The 23,991-nt window shown below is 34.3% G+C and overlaps 4 protein-coding genes and 2 pseudogenes across 8 annotated transcripts in view; 5 read left to right on the forward strand and 1 right to left on the reverse strand.

Moving 5' to 3' along the window:
* LOC102600106 (indole-3-acetic acid-amido synthetase GH3.6-like) overlaps positions 1–2,017 on the reverse strand; it is a gene marked incomplete at its 3' end in the record, with an annotated part of 4,863 nt that extends 2,846 nt beyond the window's left edge. Inside the window, exons 1-2 of the mRNA XM_015303216.1 lie at positions 1,598–2,017; positions 263–935 (exon numbers count right to left, since the gene is read on the reverse strand). Coding sequence (XP_015158702.1) covers positions 263–935; positions 1,598–1,962 — 1,038 coding nt within the window. The remainder of the gene's footprint in view (positions 1–262; positions 936–1,597) is intronic.
* Positions 2,018–6,904: 4,887 nt separating this feature from the next.
* Positions 6,905–9,471, forward strand: LOC102600443 (indole-3-acetic acid-amido synthetase GH3.6-like; annotated as a pseudogene).
* Positions 9,047–15,253, forward strand: LOC102585451 (indole-3-acetic acid-amido synthetase GH3.6-like). Of its 3 annotated transcripts, none has more exons than XM_015303228.1 (4): positions 9,047–9,126; positions 13,067–13,350; positions 13,455–14,380; positions 14,472–15,253. In XM_015303228.1, exons 2-4 carry the CDS (start codon positions 13,082–13,084, stop codon positions 15,062–15,064), a joined length of 1,788 nt encoding a protein of 595 aa, XP_015158714.1. In that variant the 5' UTR covers positions 9,047–9,126; positions 13,067–13,081; the 3' UTR covers positions 15,065–15,253. The 3 variants fall into 3 exon arrangements, with proteins under 3 accessions (XP_015158714.1, XP_006362920.1, XP_015158715.1); XM_006362858.2 differs by lacking the exon at positions 9,047–9,126 and adding an exon at positions 11,728–11,766; XM_015303229.1 differs by lacking the exon at positions 9,047–9,126 and having other exon boundaries at positions 13,213–13,350; positions 13,469–14,380; positions 14,472–15,251.
* Positions 15,254–16,076: 823 nt separating this feature from the next.
* LOC102584700 (indole-3-acetic acid-amido synthetase GH3.6-like) overlaps positions 16,077–23,991 on the forward strand; it is a 28,109-nt gene continuing 20,194 nt past the window's right edge. The window contains exon 1 of one of the 3 annotated variants that reach the window (XM_015303227.1): positions 16,077–16,158. The gene's annotated coding sequence lies outside the window, so the exon portion shown is untranslated. The remainder of the gene's footprint in view (positions 16,159–23,991) is intronic. The other 2 variants (XM_006362856.2, XM_006362857.2) reach the window with 2 other exon arrangements.
* Positions 16,560–18,296, forward strand: LOC102600768 (indole-3-acetic acid-amido synthetase GH3.6-like). The gene is given in 5 exon segments (XM_015303217.1): positions 16,560–16,564; positions 16,865–16,934; positions 16,936–17,171; positions 17,478–18,191; positions 18,269–18,296. Coding segments are annotated over 5 exon segments (1,053 nt in total).
* The window catches only part of LOC102601113 (indole-3-acetic acid-amido synthetase GH3.6-like), a 4,551-nt pseudogene continuing 2,796 nt past the window's right edge, over positions 22,237–23,991 (forward strand).

Genomic DNA, 23,991 nt, shown 5'->3' on the forward strand with positions numbered 1-23,991 from the left:
TGACCTGTTTCGACATTCTAAAACTGTCGGAATTGACGGAAATCCGATCCGAGTCACGAAACTCCAAATGACTCGAAAAAGCACTTTTTAACCAACTTTAACTCATAAAAACTTAACTTCTCAAAAACTCAACTTTTTACCAACTTTTCCTCAAACCAACTTTACAACCACAAAACATGGGACTCGGGAAAACTACCGAAAGGGCAAAATAGTCATTTCCACGAAAAATTACCAAAATGACCTTTCGGGTCATTACATTGCTGTAGTAGTCAAGGGTAGGTATATACTGTGACATGCTTCCGGTTACAACAACATCCACATACTTGGTATTGGTCCACAACCTAGCTATGATCCCTTGCCATGAATCCTTACTGCATTCAGCCTCGATGAAATCAGCTAACTCTGGGTCAGGTTTGAGGATTTTCATCACTGACTCTCTCACTGACTGATCTGTAATTTGAGTGTTAATGGTTCCCATCCGAATATCGTTACAAAGTAGAGACCAGTGTTTTTCTAGGAATCGGATGGCACGGACAAAGCTGGATGCAAAGTACGAGCCAACCCTGAGTACTTCTTTGTGCTGGCAGAGGCCACATAGCATTTGGGAGTACATGCTTTGGTAAGAGTCTGGGCAGAGAAAGGTTTCAGGGGGACTAGTGTAGTTTGCATAGGGGTTACGATGCCTGTCGTGGAAATAAGGACTCTTGTAAATACTTGTTAAAACAGTACGAGCTGGTAATCCTCCTGGGGTGTTGGCTTCCGACTTTATGGACAAGAAATACATTCCTTTACCCTTCTCCAAATCTGGAACAAATTGGCTTATCACAGACATTGCAAGGCTGCGTAGCTGAAATCTCTTCCCAAGCTCTTCTTGAATTGTTGGCTTAAGTTTTCTCTCCCCTCCGGACGTCCCAGAACTGCACGTATACATTGCCCTTTAGCAGAGACTAAAGACAAATGATTCACATTCAAGAATGAGAAAATCTTAATGGAGATACAAATGATGTGAATTGTGTACTTCTTAATAGTTGAGTAATAGTCACAACCACATTTGACGTATCACTTTTTTGCGAGTTTCATACCTGAACTATCAAGTATTTGTGTTTCCCTACTTGAACTATCACCATTTATTTATCAAAACACATCTTGAAGCTGACTAGATCAAGTGTTTGAATACAACGCCAAAAGGTGCGTGACAAGTTAATTTGCCCACAAGATTTCGTCCATATGGCAACTAATTCATTAAAATCGAAGCATGTTATGATAAATAGTTGACAATAGTTTAGGTTGGAAACTCGAAACATCTGATTGTTTTCTTTTGATAATGGTAAGTTCTCGAACATCACTTTAGTGTGATTTGACCATTATCTTTTGTTTTTTGTTTTTCCAATTAATTCCTTTGATTATCCGCGTGGAGTGCCATTTGGCACCATTTTTAACCAAGAAAGAGTGCACCACGCATCATCAGATATTTAGTCAAGGTATGTTTTGATAAATTGTTGGTGGTAGTTAGGTAGGAAACGTGTAGAAAACTTGCAAAAAATGTGATACTTCACGTGTGTTTTTGACCTTTATCACTGTAGTAGTACACCATTAAGACGGAGATGCACATTTTGTAAAGACAAACCTTGTCAAGAATCCAGAAATGGGTTGGGAGCAGAGGATCGGAGATTTATCACCATTGGCTATTCGGTTGATATCAAACTGAATATCTTCGTAGGTGATTACAGGCATGACTTTCTTGAATGTCTCTCTATCGATGTGACCATTGAGATCATGGCGCTGCAAGTACTCAACGTTGGCATTTCTAGAGAGGATTTCTGCAAGGACTCTCCTTTGGACCTCATCAACGTTGGTCGTGACCTCTTCAATGAACTGAAGACACTTCTTGTTTAACTCCGCGATACTACAATCAGTGGCCTTCTTCCAGCTGTTTGGTACCTCAGGTATAATTCTTTCCATATTACTAAAGACCTATCTGAGTCAATGATTTGTTACAAAGGGTGAACAAAATGTATATATAGGTATTCACTCGTAAATATATCACGTCCCTCCTTTTTGAGCATTCTCTCTGATAGTAAAATAATATGTTTCACTATATATAAATTGTGATCTGGATCAAAAGTAACCTAAATCTCTGTGCTCATAAGTCACAATTATCTTGTTTTCTTTTTGTTTATTCTCAGGTACAACTGGATTCTGAAATGTTAATTAATATAACATTAATTTATTTAGCAGATTCTACTTCGTGATGCGATGTGCTCATACATCCACGTGTTGTGCTCTTACCAGTAGACTAATGTCTAAGGCACTAGAAGTATGTTACCAATTACAGAAAGTTTCTGTTTTTTTCTTCTTTCTGAAATGTTTTTAATCTATGGTTACCTGCCCTTTTCATGAGCGAAGAAAGATAGAGGGGTGAACCTATTATCCACCAAGTTTCTAACCATATGTCATTGACCCTTGAAATGTTTTCAATTATCAAAAAGAAAAGAAATGTTCAAATCAACAAAGAATAAAAAACAACATGGCCAGATCATTACTTAATTGCAGAAAGTTGCAATAATAATAATATTTCCCATCGTCTGACATGTTTTTTTTAAAAAAAATATACATGTTAAGTTATGACAAAAGATATGGTCAGATAATCATTTACATGTGTTTCATGTCATCATGTGTTTAACTTAATTTTTCCCCTTCTAACCTAGTGTTCTGTACCAATATTGGAGCCTGACAAAAATCGGATTTGTAATTTGTAGGCCCTATTTCTCGGGGCGGTGCTCCCAACAAGATTTCTTCCCTTCTAAGGCTCAAACCTAAGATTTCTGATTTAACTTAAACTTCTTCACCTTAACTACAAGTTTTTATAGACACGCAAATTTTATGGCATATTTCAGATAAAATATTACTTCCTCTGTCCCAATTTATGTGACTTACTTTTCTTTTTAGTCAGTTCCAAAAAGAATGACACATTTCTATATTAAGTAACAATTTAACTATAAAATGTCTATTTTACCCTTAATGAAATGATTTATAGCCACACAAATTTCTATCATTCATTTTGAACCACAAATTTTAAAGGCATAATACATATATATGACCCTTAACTTGGTTTCAAATTATAACTTTGACCTCTACCTTTGATAGTGCACAAATAGACTATTTAACTATCCAAAATTTAAACAAAAAAACACTCTCGAATATTTCAGACAAAACGCGTGATATATAAATGCTCTGATGTGGATAAGTGAACCACTCAGTTGCTACCAACTAACTAAAATAAATACACCTAGATTTTAAAATAATAAAAATAAATTATAATATAGAATAAGGTGAAAAAGAAAAAAAAATTAAAAAAAAAAACCCTACGCTAGCTTCTTCTCACAACAGGCGACTCCTATGGAGTTTTAGGCCTCCGTGATCGAAACAGTCTCTCCCCAGCCTCGAGTTGTGGATGAGACGCCAGAAAAACCTAGTTATGCGTCTATTTCTAATCCATCGACTTACACTAAAAAATCTGATGGAAAACTTCCACTAAAATTAAAACCCGTGATCTATGTTCATGGGGAACCTACTACGAGTTTCAACTTTTCGGATTTGGAATCGTATATCCAAGAAGAAAACTTGCAATATGCTCTTGTTGCTAAGTTTTCTTATGGGAGATCCGATATGATTGATCTTAGAAAGAGTTTTACACGACACTTTGCAATCAAAGGAGATTGCAATTTAGGTTTACTGGATCATCGTCATGTTCTGGTAAGATTATCGAATCGGGAAGACTTTGTGGAGGTGTACTCTAGGGCAGTATCATTCATCACAATGACAGAAAAGGGCGTGAATAATCAATACCAATGTCGGATTCAACGCTGGACACCATGGTTTAATCCAAAAGAGGAGACATCAATTGCTTTAGCTTGGACTTTTTTTCCGAGTTTGTCAACACAGATGTTTGCTCGTGAAGCCCTGTTTTCACTTGCATCATCCATTGGGACACCCCTACAAGTTGATAAGGCAAAAACCGGTAAGTCAAGGCCTAGTGTAGCTAGGGTAAAAGTGGAGGTTAATCTATTATCATCGCTTCCGGATAGAGTAAGAATGTTTTTTAAAGATGAAAAAAATGGTGTTGTTAAAGAGGTGTTGCAAAAAATTGTCTATGACAAACTGCCTTCGTACTGCACAACATGTAAACATCAGGGTCACAAGGAGGAAGAACGTAGACTGACTATGGAGGTAGGAGGTGGACGAATTGATGAAACAAAAATTAATGGGGCAAAGTTCGAAGAAGATTTGTGATCAATTTTGGATGAGTAAAAGTAAGTTCTTTCTCTTCAACAAACTGGAAAAGAGGTAACATTACCAACTTCTTCCAATTCTGAAAAAAATAGTGTGGAAAGAGTTGATGCACCAGGTCCCCTACTTGTTGCTGCAGCATCTGGGAACAAAAAAGATACATAAACTATGTTACTTGGGACACTGACTTCTAAGATTAGTGAGCAACTTGGTACGACCACAACGAGTTCTTCCACTCTTGTCAATATTGATGTTGAGGCACAAAATAATATAGATAATAACTCAAGGCAGTTGATCGTTACATCACAAGTCGCTACAGAGCAATTATCGTCTAGATTTGTGAAATATAGAGAGTTGGATTCGCCTAATGCAGTCGTGGTTACTAAATCAAGGCAATATGAAGCCAAAAAAGGCAACACCACCGCAGAAAAATCCAGTAATCAATGGACTTTGGTCTCACATAAAAAAATGGTTGGCTTTAAGTCCTCAAATAATCACATTTTGCACCAAAAAGATTCTACACATGTTGAGTTTGATAGGAGTAATAGTGTCGTTGAATGTACTCAGTTTAATGTGTTGCGAGATGAGAAGTTTGGACAATATGAAGGGCTACATGTAACAAATGAATTAGTTACTGAATATGGGAATACTTTAGACTTTGACAAGCAGATTGAGCAAATCGGAAAGTTGAAACAATGTTGTCACGACGAGCATACTAATCAACAAGCTCTTGTGACACATGAAAAGGAGTTCATTGTTACGGAGAAGATAGATGGCAAAGAAATCAATCTAAATACACCTACCGTGTTTATTTTAGATCAAGAGGTGGCTACAAACAATTTGAATGAATCTAAGGGAAAAAATGGGGGGGGGGGGGAGTGCTTCTAGATGGGCAGATTTAGTTGAGAAAGAGAATCGTACTCCTTCACCTAGTAGGAGTAAGTTAAGCCCTCCAGCACTTGAATTTGTGCCTACAAGTAAAACAAATCCATCTATGGCAGTCATTGGTAATCATCTAACTTGAGTGCTACAAAAGTAAAAGTGGCTGATAGAGATATTCTTTATGACTTGGACAATGACATGTCTGATGGATACGATTAAGATGATGAAGAAGAAATGTTGGATATATGCTTTGATAAAGTGGCTAAGGAGGGGCATCTTTCACCTAGACAACAAAGAAGTGGAAGCACCAAATGCAAAAAGAAGACACATAGAAGACAACATAGTTAGGATGGTAAGGTAAGTGAGGATTTTGTTCCAAGACACCTACCAATGCGACTAGCAAAACAAAATCATATGACAGTATCAACAACTTTATCAAGATCCAACAAATCCAAGAAGTGATGAACTATCAATTATTTTTGGACAGATTTGAAGAAGAAGACAAAAGGCAAATCATTCAGATTACTTTAGACGGACAAACTACTTGTTTTAGTTCATACATATATCAAATGAACTTTGGGAAAAAATTTTACTATGCTCTTCACCCCTTTCTTCTAAAAAAAAAACCCTAATCTAAATTTCTAAAATTCATGCCCCTTATATTCAAATCAAAGAAAAAATTGTTCAAGTTATGTGCAGAAAATTCATATACTTGAACGATTACCTATTCTTCTTCCTTAATTTAGTCAAGATATCAAGGTTCAACACTTTACAAACAAGAATTGCATATTGTTGGTCAGATGTTCAAGCCAATATGAGAATCACTAGAGGAAGCTAACGTTTTTGTTGCAAAATTATTTCAGAGCAGCCCATAAATATAGGAAGACATGAAAATCAATTAACTTTTTCTTCTTTCTTTAGTTTGAAGTATATTTGTGCTTTAAGTTGTCAAATACTTAATGAAAAAAAAAAGGGAGGATGTTTTGTGTATTATGATTGTCATAGTGAGTAGCAAATTACAATTACGAAATTTCGGAGGCTAAAAAATAAACATAGAGTGCTAAAAATTATTAAATAAAATGGTGCACTTAAACTGTTTGATAAAATGTCTAGATGAACTTTTCAAATATTTTTGTCAAGTTTGAGTAGCTATCTGATACCTAATCAAAATGTAAGGAGTCCCGTAAGTGTGGATTGGAGTCGTTGATTGAGAGTCTTCGGACTTAGATTATGTTCGATTTTTATAAGTGTATACTTATCCTCATCTTGCTTACAATAGATCTAGGGAAAGATAAAAAAACTTCATTATACCTTTTTTTTTTTTTTCACAATAACAGAAAATAATTAAATGTCACTTGCAATTTGTGCATTTTGCAATGAACAACAAATAATGCCAGAAAAAAAAGGGAAAATGTTGAAAAAATTAGAAAGAGAATAAAGTGAAATTTAACTAAAAAAATTAATATATATATATATATATATATAAGGATTGATTAAGGATTTAATAGTCTTTTCAATATTTTTTTACTGTTGGGGCCCTCAAATTTTATCTCTGACGCGCCTAATTTGGGTGTATTTCACGCATTTTGCCAGGTAGGATTCGAGTGTTTTTTGTTTAAGTTTTGGATAGTTAAAGTGCCTACTTGTACAAGTCTTCCTTTCTTTGTTAAACTTCGTGCTGAGTCAAACTACCTCACATAAAATGAGACGGAAGGAGTATTTTGTTATTGGTAGCTAGTGTAGTGTATTAGTTGAGAGGGTTAACTTCTCTACAAGTTGTTAGTATTATATTAGTGATATGATTAGTTAAATGGTTAGTACAACTATTGACCTCTGTGTTTAGGTACATTATTTCTTTTAAACATTATTTAATCAAGTTCATGAAGAGATCAAGTGTATGGGTTACTTTGATTTCTATTATCACAATCAACTAAACTCTATTTTGTTAGTTTCCCACCCGGTGTCCGGTACCACAGTTACAAGTCCTTATTAAACATGGAAAGAACCCTGACTGAGGTAAACAAGAAGAATCTTGAGTTTATTGAAGAGGTGACCACCAATGTTGATGAGGTCCAAAAGAGAGTTCTTGATGAAATCCTCACTCGAAATGCCAACGTAGAGTACTTGCAGCGCCTTAATCTCAAAGGTCACACTGATAGAGAAACATTCAAGAAAGTCGTGCCTGTTATCACCTATGAAGACTTTCAGTCCGATATCAACCGTATAGCCAATGGCGATAGGTCTCCAATCCTATGCTCCCAGCCAGTATCTGAATTCTTGACAAGGTCCCACCTTTTAACTTTTTAGATGAAAAATGAGCATACTTGTCTAATTAGTAGATTACTACTCCCTCGTTTCAGTTTCGATTTATATGATGGTGTTTGACAGCTGATGTCTTATGAAAGATGCAAAGATTCTTGGAACTTGTTGTTTTGAACATGTCGTTGACATTTTTGTGGATATAAAAGTGTGTCACTAAGGGTGAAATTATAAGTTAAATCATTTCTGAATAAAGAAAGTTGTCATTCATTTTGTAACGGACAAATAGGGAAAAAGTTTCTCATTATGGTTTTGTAGTTCTTGTAAGTGAGTTCGAAGTCCTTATTATTTGCTGAAGGGTGATTTTTTTGTGTAGTTGTCGGGAGGGGAGAGAAAATTAATACCAACAATAGAGGAAGAGAACGGGAGGAGATCACAACTTTACGGCCTTATGATGTCTGTGGTGAGCCAATTTTTTCCAGATTTGGGCAAGGGCAAAGGAATGTATTTCATGTTCATAAAGTCTGAAGCCAAGACCCCCGGAGGATTATTAGCTCGTCCTGTTTTAACTAGTATTTACAAGAGTCGTCATTTCAGAAGCAGAGATAGTCCTGAGTCGCCCTACACGAGTCCAATTGAAGCCATTCTCTGCCTAAACTCTAACCAAAGCATGTACTCCCAAATGCTTTGTGGCCTCTGCCAAAATATAGAAGTCGTCCGTGTTGGCTCTATGTTTGCATCCGCCTTCATCCGTGCCATGCGATTGTTGGAGAATCACTGGTCTCTAATATGTAACGATTCTGAACGGGAACCATTAACAACAAAATTACAGATCCTTCAGTGAGAGAGGCTGCAATGAAAATCCTCAAACCAAACTCGGAGTTGGCTGATTTCATCGAGGCTGAATGCTGCAAGGATTCATGGCAAGGGATCATTACTAGGCTGTGGCCTAATACCAAGTACATGGATGTAGTCGTGACTGGAGCCATGTCTCAATATATACCAACACTGGATTATTACAGCAATAACCTCCCTCTCGTTAGTGGTTATTTTGAGTTCTTACCAATTCACAGGGGCAATGAAATCATGGAGTCTATCTCCACGCCCACGCCGCTTAATGAGAAAGACAAACAACAATTGGTCAATTTGGTTGATGTTGAAATTGACCAAGAGTACGAGCTCGTTGTTACCACATATTCTGGTAATTTACAATTGCCAAATGAAATGTTCTTCGATACATTCTTTCTTCCATATATATATTTTCCAACATGTGTTCTAATGCTTAGATTTTCTTGGATGTATCGTTTCAGGACTGTATAGATACAGGATGGGTGATGTGCTCCGGGTTGCTGGATACAAGAACAACGCGCCTAAATTCAACTTTATACGTCGGGAAAATGTGATCTTGAGCATCGATTCTGATAAGACTAATGAACTTGAGCTACAAAATGCAGTGAAAAATGCAGCAAACGATCTGATGCCATTCGATGCACATGTAATCGACTACATCAGCTATGCCGATACTGCAACCATTCCAGGCTATTATGTCCTATTTTGGGAGCTAAGCGTCAATGCCTCTGCCCCGATTCCTCCTTCAGTCCTTGAAGACTGTTGCCTCACCATTGAGGAATCTCTCAGCAGCGTCTACCGCCAGGGTCGTACATCTGACAAATCCATCGGGCCTCTAGAAATCAGGTTAGTGGAAACATGTACTTTTGACAAGCTCATGGACTATTGTTGTACTAGCTTATTAGGTGCTTCCATTAATCAATACAAGACGCCACGGTGCGTTAAATTTGCACCACATGTTGAGCTATTGAATTCGAGAGTCATGTCGAGCTACTTCAGTCCCGTGTGTCCGAAATGGGCTCCTAGAAGTAAGCAATGGAACAACACAGATTGAACTATCTGTGAATACTTACAAGCAGTGGTAGAGACCGAATTTTCACTAACAAGGTTACGTTCGTGATCTACTATATATACCTAAAGAGAAGTTTGATTGTTGTGTTGAGCGACTTCGGTCCCGTGTGTCCGAAATGGGTTACTATATCATATAACGTTTCTTAATGTATCATATGATATGCTTTACCTGAGTCGAAGGTCTATATGTCAAAAACAGCCTCTATACCTTCGTAAGGTAGAGATAAAGACTGCGCATACACCATCCTCTCACACCCCACTTGTGGACGATAGGTTGTTACCAATTAATTTATAACCTTAAGCTTCTGCATGATGCTTTAATCACTTTCGAACCCAATACTGATGTCTTATCAAAGGTACAAAGATTCTTGGAACTTGTTGTTTTGAACATGTCATTGACATTTTTGTGGAAATAAAAGCGTGTCACTAATGGTGAAATGGAAAGTTTAAAGTTAAAATATTTCCGAATATTCAAAGTTGTCATTCATTTTGTAACGAAGTAATAAGGAATAGTGTCTCATTATGGTTTGACATAATACATAAGTGAGCCCTTAGACACATGAGTCCTACGTGCCATAATACACACAGGACACCACATAGGATGAAAATTGTCATGTAGGATGCCATGTAGTACGTGTTGTGTCTATTTGTTCAACTTTATACAAGTTTAAGTGTCTACTTGTGCACACCTAAAGTTGGAGTGCATAAATATGAGCTGAGGCCAAATTAAATGACGTATTTATGTATTATCCTTGTTGTTCTGTAGTTCTGGTAAGTGAGTCCTAAGTCCTTAATATTTGCTAAAGGTTTGATACCAACAATAGAGGAAGAGCACAGTAGGAGATCACTGCTTCACGGCCTTATGATGTCTGTTATATATAGTTTCATAATATATGTATTATATTGTGTTATTTTGATTAATATAATGTTTGAATACGTTATATCGTTTTCTGTTGTTATGTAATATTACACATCATTACTTTGAAGGATAAACCTACAAAATAAAAATAAAAATAGAGTACGAAGTATAGATATTACAAAAACCTTGGATAAAATAGAATTCCTAGACAATAAGCCAAGAGAAAATGAGAAATAAAAATTAAGATAACTACAAGAGTGATACATAAGAAGGTTTATCTTGAAATTAGAAAATTTTAAAACTATATTGCTTCCACAATTAATTCTAATTCATTACTGGCCCTATATATAGAGTGGACTTAAATTAATTGAGTAATTAATTAATGCTTTCTTTTCTTTGGCCTACACCTAACATTAATTAATGCTTTCTTTTCTTCTATCACATGTAACATGCTCTTTAACAAAAATGATACTTTATTTTAAAATTTTCATTTTACAATTAATAATATAATTTATAATTATAATAAATATTTATAAATTTTTTTTGAAATTACATCTTTTTTATCATAATTATGGAGGATATTTTTGTAAATAAATATTTTTACAATGCATATGATTTTTAATACATCAAACCAACAATGCATAAGAAATAATCTATGCACAACTAATGCAGGCATTACTAATACACTCGGTTGAGCATTACTTATATACACTTTACCAAACGACCCTTAAGGAGTACTATAGTTTATATCTGTCTATCTTTCTGTATATTTGTTTATCTATCTATCTATCTATCTATTTATATATTTATCTATTTTTCTATATCTCTCACTCTCTCTCTCTCTATATATATATCTATGTGTCTATCCATATATATTCCATATCTATCTATACTATCTTAAAAGTATGAACGCCCTAACTTGAATGTTAAATTACTACAATACCCCTTACTAAAAACACTCAATTTAGTATGTCTTTTTATTTTATATTTATATTATATTAACAACAGACACCTTTTCACATTGAAGAATAGTGACTTTTCTGAAAGGTTGTGGCTTTTATAATAAGACACAATAAATACCTGTTTATACTACTATTTGTTGGCTAAAAAAGGGATAAGACACAAGTACCCCCTAGACTATAACCGAAATTCCAGAGACACACCTTAACTAAACTAAAGTACTTTTACCTCCTGAACCCATTTTTTTTTGGAATTTAGTTCACCTTTTTAGCTTACGTGACATCCAAACATCTCCAACGTGCATCAATTGTGTGGAGTCACGGAATGTACCACGTAAGCCAAAAAGTGTATAAAATTACAAAACAAATGAGTTCAAGAAAGGTAATAGAACTTTAGTTTTGTTAAAATGTGTTTATGAAATTTCGATATAGTGTAAGGGGTACTTGTGTCTTTTCCAAAAAAAATATCAACGAGAGGTGGATATTTCACCAGCAGTGCATGTTGTAATATAAATAAAGCAAAGCCTTTTCTCCAGAGTTTAAACCAATGCATAGCAAAGGACAAAAAAACAAAAAAAGGCTTTAGAGGTATTCCTGGTAAATCTCTTTACTTATATTTAATCAAGTCATGAATTCTAATACCTTTATATCTGATAGTATTTTTTTTCGACCTTCTTTTAATATTTTACTTGAGTAGAGGACGCTTTATTCTTTTCAGATACTATATGTGGAGTTTGTTGTTATTGAAGTCTAGGTATTTTTTTTTAATATTTCTTTTATAATTGTATTTTCAATACCAGTTTGGATCTGCTAACTTAATCGATCAAGACATGGAAAAATAAAAAGGGGATAATGCATAGTACCCTCTAAGTTTTGATCAGAATCCCTATGACACACCTTAATTTAACGAGAGTCCTACTACTCCCTCAAACTCATTTTTTCTATATTTTTGTGCACCTTTTGTGTGCTGACGTGACACCTTCAACCAAATAAGTTAGTTGCGTTTGTACAACACGCGTCCTCCACGCGTATAGTTATTTTTTTAATTTTTCAAAATTTTTTAAAAGAATTTAAATTTATTTCTTTTTAAAAAAATCTTTTTATTTTCTTTATCTTGTATTTAAATTAAGTCAAAACACGTAATTTTTTAAAGATATTTTTGCCTTGTATTTCAACTTTTTTTCTTCATTTTTTTTTATCATCATTCATTGTTTTTTCTTTTTTATTTTTTCCATTGAATTTATTTATTCTTTGTCTTTCCTTTTGATTTGATTTTAAATTTAATTTCAAATATCGTGTATTTAAAATAAGTTTTAAAGTGAAGAAAATCAAATATAACGTAAAAAAATTAAAGGACACTTTTTATTTTTTTATTTTTAAAAATACACATGTATTATGCCACATATAGAGGCGGACCCACCTTTATTAGTGGGGGTGCACGTGCTCCCGTTAAGTTAAAAAAAAAAATCATTTGTATATATGTATATCTATTTTGAAAAACTGGCAGAAACTAGGATCGATATAATTAACAGTGCACCTATGAGGAACATATCAGCGTTCTTGTGCTGCTGGTACAAGGCAAAGATGCCACCTGCAAGACTAGGGTTTGAATCTAGCAAGAGCCTATATCACTATTGCTATTTTAAGCACTTAGAGATCATAGTTGGTGCACCCAAAGTTTTCAAATTATGGGTTCGCCTCTCGCCATATAGAACTCATGTTATACAAGTTAAAGTGTTGACTTATGAATATTCAAAGTTGGATGACAAATTGTTACTAAATATAAAAATGTAACATGATGCAAAAGATATGTACATCATATGCACTTTAATTGCTAACTAAATTCGGATTCACGCTGGCAAGTCCATAAGGCGCTAATGTGATCGATACAGTACAGGTCCTTAAAAGAAACATGGCTGAGGAAAACAAGAAGAATTTTGAGTTTATTGAAGAGGTGACTACCAATGTTGATGAAGTCCAAAAGAGAGTTCTTCATGAAATCCTCACTCGAAATGCCAACGTTGAGTACTTGCAGCGCCTTAGTCATACTGATAGAGAGACGTTCAAGAAATTCGTGCCTGTTATCACCTATGAAGATATTCAGCCCGAAATCAATCGTATAGCCAATGGCGATACATCTCCAATCCTATGCTCCCAGCCCGTATCTGAATTCATTTCAAGGTTCTTCCTTTTTAACTTATCAAATTAGTAGATTACTATTCCCTCGTTTTAGTTTCGATTTATATATATGTAGTTCTTGTGAGATTCCTAATATTAATGTGCAGTACTGGGACGTCAGGAGGGGAGAACAAATTGATACCAACAACAGAGGAAGGGCATGGGAGGAGACTTCAACTTTACGGCCTTGTGTTGTCTGTGATGAGCCAATTTTTTCCAGATTTGGAGAAGGGCAAAGGAATGTATTTCTTGTTCATAAAGTCTGAAGCCAAAACCCCCGGAGGATTATTAGCTCGTACTTTTTTAACTAGTCTTTACAAGAGTAGTCATATCAGAAACAACAATAGTTATGTGTTGCCCTACACGAGTCCAATTGAAGCCATTCTCTGCCTAGACTCTTACCAAAGCATGTACTCCCAAATGCTTTGTGGCCTCTGCCAAAACAGAGAAGTCGTTCGTGTTGGCTCAGTGCTTGCATCTGCCTTCATCCGTGCAATGCGATTCTTGGAGGATCACTGGTCTCAACTATGTAACGATATCCGAACCGGAACCATTACGAATAAAATTACTGATCCTTCAGTTCGAGAAGCTGTGATGAAAATCCTCAAACCAGACTCGGAGTTGGCTGATTTCATCGAGGCTGAATGCAGCAAGGATTCATGGGAAGGGATCGTCACTAGGCTGTGGCCTAATACCAAGTACATGGACTTAATCGTGACTGGAACCATGTCTCAATACATACCAATGCTCGATTATTACTGCAATAGCCTCCCTCTCGTTAGTACTATGTATGCTTCCTCCGAATGTTTCTTTGGGATCAACCTGAACCCCCTTTGTAAGCCCAGTGAAGTATCTTACACGCTCATTCCCACCATGGGCTATTTTGAGTTCTTACCGATTCACAGTAGCAATGAATTCATCGATTCTATCTCCATTTCTACGCAGCTTAATGAGAAAGACGAACAACAATTGGTCGATTTGGTTGATGTCAAGATTGGCCAGGAGTACGAGCTCATTGTTACCACGTATTCTGGTAATTTTCAATTGCCAAATGAAATGTTCTTCGACACTTCTTTTTTTCCATGTCTGCTAATGCTTAGATTTTCTTGGATGTATCCTTTCAGGACTGTATAGATACAGGGTGGGTGATGTGCTTCGGGTTGCTGGATACAAGAACAACTCTCCTCAATTCAACTTTATACGCCGAGAAAATGTGATCTTGAGCATCGATTTTGATAAAACTAATGAATTTGATCTACAAAATGCAGTGAATAATGCAGCAAACAATCTGATGCCATTCGATGCACGTGTAGTTGACTACACCAGCTATGCGGATACTGCTACCATTCCAGGCCATTATGTCCTGTTTTGGGAGCTAAGCGCCAACGCCTCTACCCCCATTACTCCTTCAGTCCTTGAAGATTGTTGCCTCACCATTGAAGAATCTCTCGACAGCGTCTACCGCCAGGGCCGTACATCTGACAAATCCATTGGGCCTCTTGAAATCAGGATAGTGGAAACAGGTACTTTTGACAAGCTCATGGACTATTGCTGTACTAGCTTATTAGGTGCTTCCATCAACCAATACAAGACGCCAAGGTGCGTTAAATTTGCACCGCTCGTCGAGCTATTAAATTCGAGGGTCGTGTCAAGCTACTTCAGTCCCGTGTGTCCTAAATGGGCTCCTGGAAGTAAGCAATGGAACAACACCAATTGAACTATCCGTGAATACTTACTTCACAGGCAGTGGCAGAGGAAGAATTTTCATCAACAGGGTTACGTTCGTGATCTACTACTATATATTATATACCTAAATAATAGTTTGATTGTTGTGTTGAGTTACTTCGTTCCCATGTGTCCGGAATGGGTTCTTGGAAGCAAGAAATGGAATAACATGAATTGAACTGTTGGTGGATATTGGATGGTTGTTACGTAAAGCTTCTTAATGTGTCATATTATATCATATAACGTTTCTTATTGTATCATATGATAAGCTTTGCTTGAGTCGAATGTCTATATGTCGAAAACAACGTCTATACCTTCATACGGTAGAGATAAAGACCATCCTCTCAAACCCCACATGTGGACGATAGGTTGTTACATGGTTAGTATGATTGTTAGTTTTATATATATCGGCTTCAAGACAAGATGATAATAGTCGAAATGAAAATGTTGAAATTGATGTGTGGGAATATTACTAGGTGAGATTGGATTAGAAGCAAAGTTATTCGGAATTTGGTAGGAGTGACCTTTGTGACAGACAAAATGAGGGAGATGAGACTGAGAGAATAGCAGAAGAAAAGTATAATTCGAAAAACCTTTTTCTAGCCCAAGATCGTTAACTAAAATCGAAAAATTCAACTAAATGATGAGGCAGCTAGAACAGAGAAGGAAGATTTTGGAACAATTCTTGAATGCTTTGAAATGTCTTAGTTTTGAGTTGATTACAAATGTCTAATGCCAGTGTATTTTTTGTCATGTAGGGATGATTCTAGCTACTAAGAATCTGGACTACAAATATCTAATTATCTCGAACATCTATAAGAAAATATCTAATTTCTACAAGATATTTTTCCAAGTGACAACACGAGGTGTGCATGTTTCCCTCGTAGTACACGTTGCAGGAAAAAACAAAATAAATAAATAAAGCAAAACCTCTTTCCCAACAGTTTAAAAAGAGAGTTTCTTGGTAAATCTTTTTACTTATATCTTAGTTGAAAATAAAAATTACTACTAATTCTCAATTAAATTTTGTTGTTAACTTGAAATTTGCAGCATTATTTGAAGACCAGTGGTGAACTCTGTGTTTAGGTACATTATTTTTTTTCCTAATTTTATTCATCAAGTGATGGAATTAATCCTTTATGTCTGTTATTTCTTTTTCCATTTGCTTTGATATGCTTTATTTGATATGAAGAAGGTGGGTTAAGGTCTGTGTATACTCTACCCTCTTATCCTACTTGTGGTATTACACTCGCTATGTTGTTTTTTTTGTTGTTAAATATAAGCTTGTTTTTTACCTGATTTTTTTTTAAAAAAAAATGTTCTTTTATAATCGTGTTGTCAAAGCCAGTTTGGATATGCTAATTCTGTCTATCAAGACTTGAACATATAGAAAGAGATCTTGACTAAGTAGCTTTAGCTCGGAACTTGTATATGAGTTAAATATTTTACTATAAGCAAGGAATTTTATTTCGAACACATTAAATCAAATGAGGTGCGATTAGAATCGTGAACTAGAATCTAGCATACAAAGTTCAAATCTTAGATTCATCTATATTGTTATCGGTATTGAATATTAAATTTCGAACATAATTACTAGAACTTGAGGTCGCTGCCCTTGACATGATGCAAAAGATATGCACTTTAATTGCCAGTTATCACTATGATCAGCTTAATCTCTTTTTCTGTACAAATTCTATTTTTTGACATTCAATGTGCGGTACCTGCATTAGAGCCAGACTAAAGCAGGTTTACGCCGAGAAGTCTGTAAAGCGCTAATGTGATACATTTACAGGTCACTATTAAACATGGAAAGAAACATGGCTGAGGAAAACAAGAAGAATCTTTAGTTTATTGAAGAGGTGACTGACTACCAATGTTGATGAAGTCCAAAACAGAGTTCTTGATGAAATCCTCACTCGACATGCTAACATTGAGTACTTGCAACGCCTTAATCTGAATGGTCGTACTGATAGAGAGGCATTCAAGAAAGTCGTGCCTGTCATCACCTACGAAGATATTCAGTCTGATATCAACCGTATAGCCAATGGAGATAGATCTCCTATCCTATGCTCCCAGCCCATATCTGAATTCTTTACAAGGTCCCTCCTTTTTTACTTATCTTAATAGATTACTATTCCCTCGATTCAGTTTCGCTTTATATGATAGTATCTGATGAAAACTTGTTGTTTTAGACATGTCGTTGACATTTTTGTGACTATAGAAGCATGTCTTTAAGAGTAAAATGGAAAGTTTAAAGTTAAATCATTTGTGAATATGGAAAGTTGTCATTCTTTTTGTAACGGACTAATAAGGAAGAAGTATCACATAAAGTGGAGCAGCGGGAGTATCAAATCATGGTTTTGTAGTACTTGCATGATTCCTAATATTTGCATTTTAGTGTGCAGTTCTGGGACGTCGGGAGGGGAGAGAAAATTGATACCAACAATAGAGGAAGAGAGTGGGAGGAGATCACAGCTTTACGGACTTATGATGTCTGTGGTGAGCCGATTTTTTCCAGATTTGGGAAAGGGCAAAGGAATGTATTTCATGTTCATAAAGTCTGAAGCCAAAACCCCCGGAGGATTATTGGCTCGTACTATTTTAACTAGTCTTTACAAGAGTAGTCATTTAAGAAACAACAATAGTCGTGTGTCGCCCTACACGAGTCCAATTGAAGCCATTCTCTGCCTAGACTCTTACCAAAGCATGTACTCCCAAATGCTTTGTGGCCTCTGCCAAAACAGAGAAGTCGTTCGTGTTGGCTCTGTGTTTGCATCTGCTTTCATCCTTGCCATGCGATTCTTGGAGGATCATTGGTCTATACTATGTAACGATATCCGAACAGGAACCATTAACTACAAAATTACTGATCCTTCAGTAAGAGAGGCTGTGATGAAAAGCCTCAAACCAGACTTGGGGTTGACTGATTTCATTGAGGCTGAATGCAGCAAGAACTCATGGCAACGGATCATCACTAGGTTGTTGCCTAATTATATACCAATGCTCGATTATTCCTGCAATAGCGTCCCTATTGTTAGTACTACGTATGCTTATTCAGAATGTTTCTTTGGGATCAACTTGAACCCCCTTTGTAAGCCCACGTATATCAATCTATCGCCGTCAGTTTTTAAAAAAATAATATATACCCTAAAACGTTACTGTGAAATACGTTTATACTTGTTTTGTAAAATTTTAGAAAAACATATTTTGGTGAATTGCTTTAAATAATGGCTTAGTTTGGTCAAATATTCCTACTTTAACTATAGAATGAAAAGGGTACCTAAGGATCTCATGAAACAAAGAAGATGATTTATATAAATATAATTGGAGGAACATCAAAAGTTATCTTAAATTAAATATTTAGAGGTTGTGAATATGAAAAGTATGAGAGTTATAAATATAGATATATATTAATAGTAGCAATTGAATAGGTAGTTAGATATGAGATATAAAGGTGGATATTTATAGCAAATAACAGAGAAAAATAATAAATAAATGAAAGGATATAAGTTTCATAAAACCAAACTAAAAAAATGACAAATATATAATAGTATTTTTTTGAAAATATATTCAAATGTGTGAATTAATCTTAAGAAACATTTCATGAAGAAAATAAAAATATGTTGCAATAACCATCATAAATGTATCTGTAACTACCATTGGGTATGCAATAATTGAGAAATATGCATCCAAGAAATGTGGGTTTGGTTATTAAAAATTTAGTTGGTTGTAGTTATTAGAAAATATTCTATTAATGAAGCAAAGAAATTAGGCGGTTTAGGTTATTAGAATTTGGGGGTTGTGTATATTTGATTGGAGTAACGGTAAAGTTACTTCCATGAGACGCTAAAAAAATAGTTGTTAAATGTAAAGCCATTTGAGAGTTTCTTGGTAAATATATTTTCCCCTCTGTGGGCAGCTGTTAAAAGAGAGAATTTCTTTGGCCTACACCTAACATTAATTAATGCTTTCTTTTCTTCTATCACATGTAACATGTTCTTTAAGAAAAATGATATTTTATTTTAAAATTTTCATTTTACAATTAATAATATAATTTATAGTTATAATAAATATTTATAAAAAAATTTCAAAATTATATCTTTTTTATCATAATTATGGAGGATATTTTTGTAAATAAATATTTTTACAATGCATATGATTTTTAATACATCAAACCAACAATGCATAAAAAATAATCTATGCATAACTAATGCAAGCATTATTAATACACTCCGTTGAGCATTACTTATATACACTTTACCAAACAACCCTTAAGGAGTACTACAATTTATATCTGTCTATCTTTCTGTATATTTGTTTATCTATTTGTCTATCTATTTATATATCTATCTATCTATCTATCTATCTATCTATCTATCTATCTATCTATCTATCTATGTGTCTATCCATATCTATTCTATGTCTATCTATCTATATCTATACTATCTTAAAAGTATGAACTCCCTAACTTGAATGTTAAATTACTACAATACCCCTTACTAAAAACACTCAATTTAGTATGTCTTTTTATTTTTTATTTATATTTATTTATATTATATTAACAACAGACACTTTTTCACATTGAAGAATAGTGACTTTTCTGAAAGATTGTGACATTTGTAATAAGACACAATAAATATCTGTTTATACTACTATTTGTTGGCTATAACATACCAAAAAAAAGGGATAAGGCACAATTACTCCCTAGATTATAACCGAAATTTCAGAGATACACCTTAACTAAACTAAAATTCTTTTACTCCCTGAACCCATTTTTTAAAAATAATTTTGTACACCTTTTTAGCTTACGTAACATCCAAAAATCTCCAACGTGCCTCAATTGCGTGGAGTCACGAAGTGTGCCACGTAAGCCAAAAGGTGTATAAAATTACAAAACAAATGAGTTCAAGAAGGATAATAGGACCTTAATTTAGTTAAAGTGTGTTCTGAAATTTCGATCATAGTGTAAGTGATACTTGTTTCTTTTCCAAAAAGAATATCAATGAGAGGGGGATATTTCACCAGCAATGCATGTTGTAAAATAAAATAAATAAAGCAAAGCCTTTTGTCCAGAGTTTAAACCTATCCATAGCAAAGTACAAAAAAAAAACAAAAAAAAAAAGGCTTCAGAGGTATTCCTGGTAAATCTCTTTACTTATATTTCTTAGTTAAATTAAAAATTACTCAAATTTTTATAGAAATCTGCAGGCCAGTGGTGAACTCTGTGGTTTAGGTCCATAAATTATTTTCTCATCAAATTTATTTAATCAAGTCATGAATTCTAATACATTTATATTTGATAGTATTTCTTTTTCAACGTGCTTTTAATATTTTACTTGAGTCGAGGAATCTTTATTTTTGTCAAATACTATTTGTGGAGTTATTCTGAGTTTGTTGTCATTGAATTCTAAGTATTTTTTTTTAATATTTATTTTAGGGAAAATGCATAAGTACCCACTCAGCCTATGCCCGAAATCTCAGAGACACACCTAACCTTTACTAAGGTCCTATTACCCCCCCCCCCCGAACTTAATTTATCTATAATATTCTATCCCTTTTCGGCCTACGTGACACTATCCTTGAAAAAAATGTCAACGTGCGTTGGGCCCACAAGATAGTGCCACGTAGGCCAAAAAGGGGTAGAATATTACATATAAAATAAGTTCAGGGGGGTAATAGGACCTTAGTAAAGGTTAGGTGTGTCTCTGGGATTTCGGGCATAGGCTGGGGGGTACTTATGCATTTTCCCTTTATTTTATAATTGTTTTGTCAATGCCAATTTGGATCTGCTAACTTAATCGATCAAGACTTAGATAGATAAAAGGGGGATAATGCATAGTACCCTCTAAGTTTTGATCAGAATCCCTACGACAAACCTTAATTTAACCAAGGTTCTACTATTTCCTCAAAACTCATTTTTTCTATATTTTTGTGCACCTTTTGTGTTCTGACGTGACACCTTCAACCAAGTAAGTTAGTTGCGTTTGTATAACACGCGTCCTCCACGTGTGTAGTTATTTTTTTAATTTTTAAAAGAATTTAAATTTAATTTTTTTTTTTTAACAAAATCTTCTTAGTTTCTTTATCTTGTATTTAAATTAAGTCAAAACACGTAATTTTTCAAATATATTTTTGCCTTGTGTTTCAACTTTTTTTCTTAATTTTTTTTTTTACCATCATTCTTTGTTTTTCCTTTTGATTTGATTTCAAATTTAATTTTAAGTGCCGTGTATTTAAAATAAGTTTTAAAGTGAAGAAAATCAAATATAACATAAAAAAATTAAAATGATAAAAATTAAAGGACACTTTTAATTTATTTTAAAAATAAAATAAAATACACATGTATTATGCAACATATAGAGGCGGACCCACCTTTATCAGTAGAGGTACACGTGCACCCGTTAAGTTCGAAAAAAATCATGTGTATATATGTATATCTATCTTGAGAAACTGGCAGAAACTAGGATCGATATAATTAACAGTGCACCCATGAGGAGTATATGAGTATTCTTGTGCTGTTGGTACAAGGCAGAGAGGCCACCTGCAAGACTAGGGTTTGAATCTAGCTAGAGCCTATATCACTATTGTTATTTTAAGCACTTAGAGTTCATATTTGGTGCACCCAAAATTTTCAAATTCTGGGTTCACCTCTCGCCATATAGCACTCACGTGTCTACTTGTTCAACTTTATACAAGTTTAAGTGTCGACTTATGAAAAGTCAAAGTTGGATGACAAATTGTTACTAAATATAAAAAAGGCATAATACATAAATGTGCTCTTTAACTTGACCTTATTTCACATTTATGCCCTCCAACTTTGGGTGTGCACAAGTAGACACTTTAACTTGTATAAAGTTGAACAAGTAGACACATGAGTCTTGTATGCCATATTATAGATAAAACACCACGTAGGATAAAAATTGTCATGTAGGATCCCACATAGGATGTAATGTTTTTGAGACAGACTAAAAAGAAAAGTAAATCATATAAATTGGGATAGAGAATAGAGGGAGTATTAAATTTCGAACCTAATTACTAGCACTTGACATGATGCAAAAAATACGTACATCATATGCACTTTAATTGCTGACTAAATTTTGATTCACGCTGGGAAGTCCGTAAGGTGCTAATGTGATGGATACAGTACAGATCCTTATTAAACATGGAAAGAAACATGGCTGAGGAAAACAAGAAGAATCTTGAGTTTATTGAAGAGGTGACTACCAATGTTGATGAAGTCCAAAAGAGAGTTCTTCATGAAATCCTCACTCGAAATGCTAACATTGAGTACTTGCAACGCCTTAATCTGAATGGTCGTACTGATAGAGAGGCATTCAAGAAAGTCGTGCCTGTCATCACCTACGAAGATATTCAGTCTAATATCAACCGTATAGCCAATGGCGATAGATCTCCTATCCTATGCTCCCAGCCCGTATCTGAATTCATTTCAAGGTCCTTCCTTTTTTACTCATCTTAATAGATTACTATTCCCTCGATTCAGTTTCTATTAATGAAGCAAATAAATTAGGCGGTTTAGGTTATTAGAATTTGGGGGTTGTGTTTATTTGATTGGAGTAACGGTAAAGTTGCTTTCGTAAGACGCTAAAAAAATAGTTGTTAAATGTAAAGCCATTTGAGAGTTTCCTGGTAAATATCTTTTCCCCTCTGTGGGCAGCTGTTAAAAGAGATAATTTCTACTTTAATTTCTTCGGCCTACACCTAACATTAATTAATGCTTTCTTTTCTTCTATCACATGTAACATGTTCTTTAAGAAAAATGATATTTTATTTTAAAATTTTCATTTTACAATTAATAATATAATTTATAGTTATAATAAATATTTATAAAAAAATTTCAAAATTATATCTTTTTTATCATAATTATGGAGGATATTTTTGTAAATAAATATTTTACAATGCATATGATTTTTAATACATCAAACCAACAATGCATAAAAAATAATCTATGCATAACTAATGCAAGCATTACTAATACAGTCCGTTGAACATTACTTATATACACTTTGCCAAACGTCCCTTAAGGAGTACTACAATTTATATTTGTCTATCTTTCTGTATTGTTGTTTATCTATCAGTCTATCTATTTATATATTTATCTATTTTTCTATCTATCTCTCTCTCTCTCTATATATATATGTGTGTGTCTATCCATATCTATTCTATACTATCTTAAAAGTATGAACTCCCTAACTTGAATGTTAAATTACTACAATACCCCTTACTAAAAACACTCAATTTAGTATGTCTTTTTATTTTTTATTTATATTTATTTATATTATATTAACAACAAACACCTTTTCACATTGAAGAATAGTGACTTTTCTGAAAGATTGTGACATTTGTAATAAGACACAATAAATATCTGTTTATACTACTATTTATTGGCTATAACATACCAAAAAAAGGGATAAGGCACAGGTACCCCCTAGACTATAACCGAAATTTCAGAGATACACCTTAACTAAACTAAAATTCTTTTATCCCCTGAACCCATTGTTTTTAAATAATTTTGTACACCTTTTTAGCTTACGTAACATCCAAAAATCTCCAATGTGCCTCAATTGTGTGGAGTCACGGAGTGTGCCACGTAAGCCAAAAGGTATATAAAATTACAAAACAAATGAGTTCAAGAGGGATAATAGGACCTTAGTTTAGTTAAAATGTGTTTCTGAAATTTCGATTAGTGTAAGTGATACTTGTGTCTTTTCCAAAAAGAATATCAATGAGAGGGGGATATTTCACCAGCAGTGCATGTTGTAAAATAAAATAAATAAAGCAAAGCCTTTTCTCCAGAGTTTAAATCAATCCATAGCAAATGACAAAAAAAAAACAAAAAAAAAAAAGGCTTTAGAGGTATTCCTGGCAAATCTCTTTACTTATATTTCTTAGTTAAATTAA

The sequence above is a fragment of the Solanum tuberosum genome, unplaced genomic scaffold (assembly GCF_000226075.1).
Source record: "Solanum tuberosum cultivar DM 1-3 516 R44 unplaced genomic scaffold, SolTub_3.0 scf00421, whole genome shotgun sequence".
Classification (NCBI taxonomy): Eukaryota; Viridiplantae; Streptophyta; class Magnoliopsida; order Solanales; family Solanaceae; genus Solanum; species Solanum tuberosum.